Source organism: Pezoporus occidentalis, unplaced genomic scaffold (genome assembly GCF_034315485.1).
Source record: "Pezoporus occidentalis ecotype Australia unplaced genomic scaffold, CSIRO_AGI_Poc_V1 ctg131, whole genome shotgun sequence".
Classification (NCBI taxonomy): Eukaryota; Metazoa; Chordata; class Aves; order Psittaciformes; family Psittacidae; genus Pezoporus; species Pezoporus occidentalis.
Genome location: NW_026913115.1, coordinates 1089755 through 1100646, shown reverse-complemented (window position 1 = coordinate 1100646; position 10892 = coordinate 1089755). Strand labels below are relative to the sequence as shown.

The 10892-nt window shown below is 40.9% G+C and overlaps 1 protein-coding gene and 1 long non-coding RNA gene across 3 annotated transcripts; one reads left to right on the top strand and one right to left on the bottom strand.

The window, feature by feature from the left end:
- Nucleotides 1–1639: 1639 nt before the first annotated feature.
- Nucleotides 1640–4058, bottom strand: LOC134158702 (uncharacterized). The gene is made up of 2 exons (XR_009962874.1): nt 3840–4058; nt 1640–1735 (listed from the first exon to the last, which is right to left on the bottom strand). It is a non-coding gene; the product is annotated as an uncharacterized LOC134158702 (long non-coding RNA).
- Nucleotides 4059–4210: 152 nt separating this feature from the next.
- CUNH11orf58 (chromosome unknown C11orf58 homolog) lies at nt 4211–10525 on the top strand. Of its 2 annotated transcripts, none has more exons than XM_062608914.1 (5): nt 4211–4363; nt 4650–4730; nt 5894–5954; nt 7718–7827; nt 8985–10525. In XM_062608914.1, exons 1-5 carry the CDS (start codon nt 4304–4306, stop codon nt 9192–9194), a joined length of 522 nt encoding a protein of 173 aa, XP_062464898.1. In that variant the 5' UTR covers nt 4211–4303; the 3' UTR covers nt 9195–10525. The 2 variants fall into 2 exon arrangements, with proteins under 2 accessions (XP_062464898.1, XP_062464897.1); XM_062608913.1 differs by having other exon boundaries at nt 7718–7830.
- The last annotated feature ends 367 nt before the right edge of the window (nt 10526–10892 follow it).

Sequence of the window (10892 nt, the reverse complement as noted above, 5' to 3'; positions counted from 1 at the left end):
ATGTATAGAAAAGTCTAAGACAGAGTATAATTGTACATGACAATAAATAACTTTGTTGCCTTGTTTGTCATTTCACCTCAACTCACTCTCACCTTGCTATTTTTGCTAATTTCTACCAACAAACCTCAACATTCCTCCCTATTGTGCTTTAGCTATATTGATAGACATTAATATAGTTGAGGTCTTATTTCTGCACTGTAACCAGTTTCAGCTTCCTGAAAAAAATCTCACTTGTGAACTGAATGTTAATTTCTGGATAGTATCTTCAGAGGAACTATGTGAAAGAAATGTGGAAAATTCATACAAATAATGCCCAGGATCCATACGTTTTGGGTTTTTTTTTTTTATGTTCTCAAACAGTATCACAGACTGAAGAAGACAAGGTTCCTTCTTAGAAACCCAATATATCTTGTTGTCCTGTGAATCATTTTATTTCCCAGTTGTTCAAAACAATACAGCAAATATAACACTGAATTCTAGCTTGACAAGAGTTTCAGAACTCCTTTATCATTTGCTGGTGTTACTGGAATTATATACAGCTCATGAGTCACACATCCTCAGAATTATCTGTAATATAAAGATATCAATAATAAAGATAAGTGAAACCTTTACATAACCAGCCTGCTACTGAGAGACTCCACATTTTTGTTAGCATTTGAACCGCTTCATTTTTAAGTTAACCCATGAGTAGATGGATGCCACTTAATGCAAGGGATGTATTTGTTTACCAAGGTACCTCTTTTCTGCAACCACAGAGCATTTTGGGGTGGGGGGGCTTGGGGGAAGGGGAGAAGAAGGAGGAGAGGGGTAAAGAAAAAAACTCTTACTAAAATATCATCAGCATATCATTATTCAAAATGTAAACAAAACCAAAATTACCAAACCACATAAACATTAGCACATTTTAGTTGCCCTGAAAACAACTTGAGTTTAACAGTAAGCCACAAATACAGACCCAATTCTAATAGCTGATTTAGAGTTCAAGTGCTTGCACATTTTTTCTTTTTTTTCAATGGCAAACCCCCTCAATTTGTCCCATAAGGGAACTTTGTGTAGCCATGAAGCTAAAATTTCGCACTTGTTTTTATTAAGGAACAGGTCTTTAGGCACAACACCACAGAAACTGTAATAAAACTTTAACTTAAAAAAAAAAAAGGTGCAATTTTACTGGTATTAGATTACCACAATTTCTACAAAGTCAACAGACTAAAAATGTTCCTAGATACTATTCCAAAAAAAAAAAAAAAAGGTTTTAAATTTATATTACTTTTACAGGCTTTGCATTTTTACTCCTCTTGAGTTAGAAATAATTTTTAAATACCGAAATATAAATTAATATACTATTACAGTCATTATGTAATATGCTATATATTTAAATACATTAAAATTATGTTTAAAGCTTTAAATATGCCATTCTCTTATACCTATGCTCCCATCCACTCTTAATGATTGCCAAACAATAACTACAGAAATTGTAGAAAGCAGGTGTAACAGCTGTGCCTTTCCATTGATTTTACACACTCAAGCAGTGCAATATATGCGGACATGAATTTAAACATCACTGTCCTAGTGCTGTCCTGTATAAATAATAATAAAAATAATAACAGCCTATATATGTCTTTAACTCTGAATCTACCTACCCAGGACATCTCTAGAGTATTAGATCTGCTGAACTTCTGTGCTCCATCTTCCAGAATATTTTCTTAAACAACTCTTCTTTCACTGTATTTCAGCCCTACAAAAGAACAATGGGTAACACCTGAATAACAACACTCAGGGAACCTCTTAAAAAGTATCAAAGTGACTGAAGAGCAGCTTAATTGCCATACACACAAAAAACATTGTAATTAAACATTTTTAGCTCTGTAAGGAGGAAATTTAGCTAGGCGCAACTCATTCCCCAAGCACAAAGGTTCCTCTCAAAGACAGACCAGAAGCCTAAGTCTTACAGGAACTTTCCATTTGCTACAGGGGCACCATAGGAAAACTGCATACAGAAAACTATACAGCTACTGCAGGTTCTTCCCCAAACTGTCTGAAAGATGAACTCAGCTCTGACCAGCAGCCAGATCACCTCAGCAAAAAGCAAGTTAAAGAAACCAGATCTACCACCATCACCCACCCCAAGAGTGGACTCTTCTTCAGCATAAAGAGAAGTTCCTTGCAAGGAACTGAACACTATTCCTTTATGAGATATGTTGGCATCTTTACACTGTGTGTAGACCTATGTGTTATGGGACCTATGTGGTATCTTTTCAATGATCTCTTTGCCCCAATCACTCTTTGCAGAGTGTGGTCCTCTTGCCTTTGCAAATGACTACACCTGGCATTAGCAGGAACAGCCTACCTCATCCTTCTTTCCCTCTAACCTTCAAAATCCAAAAAAAAAGCTAAAAGTTTCCTTGATGAAGCACTGAGCTACACAGGTGGGCAGATAAACTTACTGGTTGAAATCTAAAGTTGTAGTTACAAAATCAATAAAAAAAATAATAAAAACTTCTGGTTAGAAGAATATAAGCCAAACAAACCCAAAACAAAAAATAAAACAAAACCTCACCCCCCCCCCAAAAAAAAAAAACCAAAAAGCAAAACAAACAAATAAAAACCCCACAAAAAAAAACAAATAACCCGATTAACCAGATGCAAACAAATGCATCTTAGATTGTTGCTACTTAAAAGAAAGCTCTTTCAAGCTAACTATTGAGAAGAACTGAAAATTTGGGGCATATTCTGACTACCTATAATGTATGTGCAAAGCACACAAGAGGACTGAGGAAACGAGCACACATAATTTATAGGTACTGCTGGGGATGAGAAGTCGATGGCTGAAGTGACTGCCTTTATGCACACAGACATGAACATACTGATTGACAACTCAAAAAAGATCTTAAGACACTAACTTTAGCTCTTAGCCTAAACAAGAAAATTGCAAGAATTTGTTTTAAATCAGTTGTTAAGGAAGTTTCAGTGAGACTACATACACTTACGTGCACTTACACCTGTTTTCCTCTTGAGTAGTTTACCTCGTGTTATTTTTGAAAGTCCTTACGCAACCAACTTTAATGTTAAACTAGTCAGGTTTAAGCTGCAACATGAATTGGCACACACCATTTCAGCATGTGCACCTTCACCTCCCGGAATTAGTAGGGCTTCTGCAATTTTATCATGGGGAGTCACTGTAACTGAGGAAAGAAAATGGAAGGGGCTTTTCTTCACACGAAGGTCAGAAGGCATACAGTGTGACTGTGTACTTCTTCCTATCCAACAGAGGCAAAAATTCCAGAATATTAATGTTCAATGGCAAACCTCTCAAATTAATCTCATTCTGAAGCAGAGGTATGTGAGAGCATACTAACTTGGGGTCAGTAAGCGAGTTTCTGCTGTGCACACGGCGTATGTGGAGTTGGGACTCCAAGAATGACAGTGACAGCGAAAGACCAGAGCAACTGAGGGGTTAAGTGGAAACATCTGGGGCTCCAAACACAGGATTCCACACGGGTCATCAGCTGCCGCTCTCCACACGAGGTGGCTGTGCCGGTCGGCGGGAAGGGAGCCCATTACTCGGGTGTGGTGGTGAGGTTTCTGGTGAGGCTAGAGCTGACGGGACACAGACGCTTACAAGAACGCCATTGGGAGAGGCGCCTTGAGGTGTGGAAAGCGGCAGGAAGTTCGCGGTGTCCTCGAGGACACGACCGCTACTTTAGAAGCGAGCGCGGAGTACTACCGCTGCCTCCAAGGCGACCGTAACCCAACCTGAAACGTCGGCAGCAGCATACCCAGGCGGGAGTAGCCGCTGTCTCTACGACGGCCAGAACTCGCCGTCCCATAGCAGGGATTACCTCAGGCTTCAAGCCAGCAGCCTCCCGCCCGCGCTCACAGGATGGCAGAAGCACAATCCCCGGGGCGGGAGCCCTTTTTACTCCCCTCATTCCCCCAGCGGCATTTCACGCCTGAGCGGCAGCTGCGCCGAGCCTGACGCCACATCCAGACGAAATCCCGGCGACCGACTACAACTCCATAGGCACCGACACGGCAGCGTCACTCCTTTCCCCCCCCCCAGCCGCCCTCGCGCAGCTGCCCAGCCAGCGCCTCTCTGCAGAGCGAAGGCAGAGACAGCCCCCGGCAGCGCGGAGGCCTGTGGGACGGGTAGTCCCCGCCTGCCTTCGCCGTGACGCCACGAGCCTGGCGAGAACTACCATTCCCGGCGCGCCCCGCGGCTGCCGCGGCACCGTGACCTGCCGCTGGCTGAGGGAGCGGCTGCGGCAGAAAGGCTGCAGAGGGGCCTGGTCACCCAGCCGCAGCGATGAGCTCGGCCAGGGAGTCACAGGGCCACCACGGCCGCAAACGAGCGGCCTCCCCTGATGTAAATAGGGGCGGCGGGAGGGGGGCGGAGGAGGCGGCGGCGGCGGCTGGGGGGGAAACTGTGGCGGAGTCCCGGTATGGTCTCCGAACCTAGCGCGGGACGCAGGGAAGGCCGCGGCCTTCCCAGACGCCCTCTTCCTCGCGTTAAAAGCCGTCCGAGGAACAGCGGCGCCGGAGGCGTCACGGGGGAGCTGGAGGCAGGGGCTGAGGGGCGCCGGGCCCACCGCGCCCACCGCAGCGGAGGGGGCGGGTGGGCGGGCGGGCGCAGTTAGCGTGTGCTCCCGCAGGGCTCCAGGAGCTGGGAGGCGGCGGACCTTGGCAACGAGGAGCGGAAGCAGAAGTTCCTGCGGCTCATGGGTGCTGGGAAGGTGAGGACGCTCCGCTGCGCCCCGCGAGCACACGGGAACCCGAGTGGGAGGAGGTTCCCCCCTCAGCGGCTCCGTGGGGTTTTATACTTGCATTGCAACTAAACCTCCGTAGGAGGCTTGCTGCAAGTAGCAGTGCTCTCAGAAGGAAAAGAGAACACTCAAAGGCAATTCTGCTTTGGGACTCTGCTTTAAGGAGGATTTGGGTTTCACAGCCGCACCTATCTTATGCCGGCAGCCGTTTAAGGCAAAACATAGGTTTTAAATAGTCTAGTGTCTGCCGTGCAGCTTCCTCCCACACCTTCATCCTTTCAGACCAGCTAATAAAATTATTTGTTAACACTTTTGAGAGAATTCTTGTTATAAATCAACAAACCTGTACACTAGGTCTGTAAAATCCTCTTTCATTTGAGGAAAAACAATATAATTGTGCTTTTTCCATCTAAAAAATACTTAGTATTGCAATTCTGCATACCTACAAGAAATATAATTTCAATTGTACTAGCTTATTATGCTTGAATAGAGTATTTTTGGAAGTTAGAATATTTTACTGTATTAGAGAGCTAAAAGTTATACTTTCTAGGGGAGAGGAATATAATGCCCTATTAAAGCATCCCACTACCACTAATCTTAACAATATCTGCTTGGATAGTTAATGCTGCTTGCTATGTAATTCCAGTTCTTGCCTATAGGAACACATTTGCTAATGAACAACTGCTGACCCAGTTAATTAATGAGCACTGTGAAGGTCTTGCTTGATATTGTGACCAGGCTAAAAGTGGGATCATTGTGAGCTGCACTGACTGAAGTATTGCATAGTACCAGCGGAAAAAAAGGTCAAAACCAAAACTGACACATGTCCAGCATTGTCTAGTGTAGTTTTCATATCAGTGGCAAGAAGCAGAACAAAGTAGTTTTAGAAATAGAAAAATACCAGCTTTGGGGTGCGGGAAGAGGAAGAAGTAGTTAGTCATTGGGGTTACTTTTTCAGAAAATTTGAAGGTGAAACAAGTTCATCAAGAGGCAGCAGTTAGCTAGTGTAACTTACAGCTCTATAGTTCATTATTAAGGTTTGGCAGCAAACCTTGTCCATTCAAGATCTCCAGAATGTTGGCAGAGCTATCAGTGCACCCTAAAGCTCCAAAACAAACTGCCTTTTCTTTTAGAAAGAACATACTGGCCGCCTTGTTATCGGAGACCACAGATCAACCTCTCACTTCAGGACAGGTCAGTTTATCCAACAGCTGATGCAAAGTTGGAAATCTAACTCTTATTTAGGAGCATATCAGTACTTTGAGCTTCATAGATACTGCAGGGAGAGACTTCAGATTTTGTGGCTGGAGTTGAAGACAGTTCAGGCTATGGATTTGTAGAGGTTCCTAATTTCTTGTTAGATTGCTGACGGTTTCTCTAACTGCTTTCTTGTCTTCTGAAATCCAGGTTCAGCAAAGTATCTGGTGGTCAGTTAAACTTGTGTACAAGTGCCCTGGAAATCAGCCTGTAGGTCCTCAGTTTTACTTTGCTGTCAAAATAAGAAAGTAAAGCTTTATTGCTATTGATACCTAGCAGTATTATACTTCTTCCTTGTCAGTAATGCATATCGACACTTCCTAAATTGTTGGGCATGGAAAAGAACAGGCTTGATTTCTGCCCCTACCTGATTACCTATTGAATAGAAAGATCTCTGCCTTAAAGCAGTGAGGTAGAAGCTGAAAAGATCTGCAGGGTCATCTTGGCTGTCAGCAGTAATTTGATGTCACGTAACATACGACCATAGTAACTTCTTATCATGCTTGTTTAGGTAGTAAGTCAAAATACATTGAAACCAGGCTGAGCTTGACTGTTGTGAGAGAAGCTTTGATAAACCTGTGTAGAATAGCAACTGCCAGAGTTCCAGAAAGCTCCTTTCCCTGATACATTCCAATAGTAACTTTTCAGTTGAAAAATCATCTGTGGGCCAAAACACCAAAAGAAGCCTGGGGATTTGTTCCAGGTTCTGCTGTTTGCTTGCAGAGTGACCGAGAATCACTTCCTTACACCTGAATTTCCTAGAAAGTAGATGAGTTTGCCCTAAGGATCTGTAAGAAATCACTACTGCTTTGTCATTAGCAAAAAGTTGAGATGATGTTTTTTCACAAAAAATCAGAATAGCTATTTTCTTAACATTTCCTTGTCCATCATACAGTTATTGTCCTTTTATAATAACACATAGCTCTAACTTCCAAATGAGGAAATACTAATTTGCAATACAAGCTTTATTTTTTTTGATTTTACAGAGATAAAAATTGAAAATTAGACTATTACAGACCTGTTGAGGGAGAATTAGAGATTCCTACCCTTTAAAAGAAAAGAGGTTTCTTAACTATTTTAGACCATATTTTCCCCAGTAAAAATGATTCTTTATTTGCATACTCAAGTAAGTAAAAAGGGCATGTAGAAGTAGCTCATGAAAACCAGTTTTTCTGCTAATTTCTAAATATGGGAAAAACACAGAGATGTAGTAACCACCCCTCGTAATTCAGGATCATAAAATAGTTTCAGGTATATCTCTATATACGAGAGTGGTAGTATTGTCCCAACTTCTGTTGCTATATATTATTCATGGCTTAATCATAGAACCATATGAAATGAAGGTCAGAAACTTTTTCCTTGCTGTGACATGTTGTAGTATTGTCAGGAAGTAGAGAGAAGCTATATTGGTTACATTTACCTGGTTTAGTACAACATAAAGCCATGGCATAGCACATCTCTCTGAATGCATCAGTTGTTAGAAACTTACAAACCCGTATCAAAGCAGTTTTGCTTGGACACTGATGTGATTGCTTATGAATATGATGGTTTGTATGCAGTAATAGTCCAGTAGTTTAAAATGGCTAAATTTAAACTTTTTTCACAAATATATTGATAAAACTTTGAAAATGTGACTTCTTGTAATTTGATGTCTTTGTTAATTTGAATGAACCATAACCAAAGTACACTGGACAATGCAGGGGAAGAAGACAAGAAAATGAATGAAGAATTGGAGTCTCAGTACCAACAAAGCATGGACAGCACGATGTCTGGACGAAACCGCCGCCATTGTGGACTTGGTTTCAGTGAGGTAGTAAGTTGTTTGTTTCCATAACAATTTGCCTTTCAGTCCACTAAGACAAGATGATACATGGTTTAAAAATCCATCACTACAACTGCTGGCAAACTGCTGCAGTTTGAGTTAAAAGAGAAACTTACTGCAGGCCCTTAACAATTATTAATGTTTCTTATTGTTCTGAAAAGTGATACGACGTGTACTGCTCCATAGTAGTCAAGACTGATGAGGACAGAAGGTGACAAAGATCAGGGTCTTCCCACGTAATACATAAGAAGACAGGATAACCATCTGCATCATTGCTGAATGCTAATTAATTGTATCTGCTTCTTGTGGTGAGGCACATACCTCTTTGGGCCTGAAACGGAACTGACTAGAGGTGTCAAGACAAGGGGAATGTGCTGTACAGAGTCCTTCAGTGAGCTGGTCTTGTACTTGCAGGGATTTCCATAGGAGTGAGCAGGAAGCGTGACAAAACCCAAGAGAATCAGGTTATTTGGAACATGTCTTCATCTGCTGATTGAAAGATGCAATAATTATTTTTTTGCTACCTGTTAATACCAATTACTGCATAAAAATGTAGCTGATTTTTCCAGAGTGAGTAAAACCACCTGTGCAATGCTGGGAATTCTTAATGTTACAGCTGTGGAGGCTTTGCTCGTCAGGACCATGAACAAAATGTCACTTTGGGGATTGATAGCAATATCATTGGATTACTTCAGCATTCCTCATGCTGCAGTGTGCAAAACGTAATTTCAAGGATCAGTCACAAATGTGAATTCTTGGTGGTGTGGCTGTTCGTTTCATTATGTTTTGTCCATGACAAATGTTCAGGTGTCATGTACTGCATATACCAAAGTAAGTATTAACTGATGTGACCTGAGACTTTTCAAACTCACTTAATGGTGCTTTTAGGATTTCTGCTGTAACTAAATAAGAATGTGGCTGGTGAAGCCATGAGTGTCATGGTTGGTATATGGTTAACCACTTTAGTGGAGTTGCTTTCTGTATACCAATTTGTATGTTAAGGACTTGGGTTTAGCAACAGACCCCATTCTAGTACTAAAATGAAAGGAGCCGTTAAGCAAAACATGCTCACTGTGAAATATTAAAAGCTGCAGTGGAGTTGCCAGGAAATAATGGTTTATCTGTCTCATAATCCGAACTTCCAGTTTCAGGAAAGTGAAGAACAAGAAGAGGCAGTTGGGCACTCCTCTGAAGAGAGTTCAGAAGACTCCGAAAGTGGCTCTGAGTCTGAACAAGAGGAGTCTGCAGAAGAGCTACAAGCTGCTGAAAAACATGTTGAGGCTGAGGTTCCAGAAAGCAAAAAAGAAGCAAAAAGCAACTATAAAATGATGTTTGTTAAAGCCAGTGGTTCATAACTGCAGATGTAACAGCTTTGTATTCCAAGTACAGTAAGCCTTATTGTTACAGTGCAAAGTGGAGGACTGCTACAGCACAAACCTTTGTATTATGATTTTAAAAAAGACCCCATTAGATGACAAACTAGTATTTGCTTTCTGTTGCCATGGATAACATTTTTATGGGCACAGTGATATTACTGGTTTTTGTAAAGCATATAAAATACTGGATGGAGTAATAAAGTTTTTGTTCCTGCCCAATCTCTACAATGTTATCTAAACTTTCCCTCCCCTTATTCCATACCAGATAAGGAAACTTCATGTTAGTGGTTTCTTTAGTTAGTACCCTAGTCTTGAATTTTTATCTGTTAAGATTACATGTAAATTACTTGCCGTTGCATTAGTTGTAAAATACTGGTATCAGCACCATTCTGTGATGTACTAAAGCTTTAAGCAATGATTTTGTCTATAGATGCTAGTGTTTACAGGGTTAAGAGGAGAACTCGCTCAATTTTGTGACAGTGTTAATCACTGCATCCACGTGAGGTCTTACAGGAGTTGCACAGGAGAAGGTTTTGTAGAAATGCATAATACAACAGATTGTTCTGATTACTTCTTTGGCTTTATAAGGAGGAGGATAAGCTGTAGTTCATTATACTTTTAAGTAGAAAAGAGTGAGTTTTAAATTACTGTCTCCTGGTTATAGCACTGAGCTGTTATGAACAATTAACTTGTCATGAAGAAACCAATTTACTTTGAAAGAGAAGATATACTTTGATAATGAAAAAGAGATTCAAAAAATGTAGCTTTTTTAAAAATAGAGAATACAGAATTAAGTACTAAAGCCCCTTCTTCCTTTTATTCCTGCATCACTTGGAGGTCTAAGTCAGTTACCATGAAAAGGTTGTACCTCTCAAGTAAAGTTGGTAACAGAGTCAGGAGTTCAAGTAACTCCTTCCAGCAAGAATTAAGCACACCCATTCCTCTGCAAATTTGTAGTTTACTGCATTCAAGTAATTAGTAAAATACTGTAACTTTTTAGACTTAGTTTCCTCTTAGTACATCAGACATATCAACTGCCTGTTTGTACTGGGAAAGCAGAACAGCTGATCTGTACCTCTGCCACAACAGTGTTTCAGGAAACACTCTGGATGCTTGTGGAGAATCTTCCATGTCTATATACAGTTTATGACATGCAGACAACATATGCAGGCCAGTTTGCTTATGTGAAAGCAGCAGCATGTGCTATCAGTGTATAGGTTTATTGAATGTAAACATGGCAGCAGCATCATTTACTGGGGGAGAACTTGGAATATTGAAAAAAATAAAAGTAATATGATTGTAAATAAAAACAGTGTAGATTTTGATTTGGTTTACTATATTTGCATTTAATACAAAGTTTTTCGAAGTAATTCTTTGAAGTAAAACTTGGAAAAGTAATTTGGGTTTAAGGTCAATGTTACAGCAGTTACTAACAGTGATTTGTACAAGTTTCTTTTTGTTTTCTCAATACTGCCAGCTTCTAATACATAGAAACTAAAGTTCCTTGTACACCTTTTGAAGAAAGAAACCTCACCATGACTTATGAAAGCTGCTCTTTCTAGGAAGAGAGGCACCCTCCCCAAAAGATAAAGGATTATGTTTCCTAATAGACTGATATAACTTTATTCCTATTTAGACACTTACTTAAGCTCACTTCCTTAAACCAGCATTTCACTG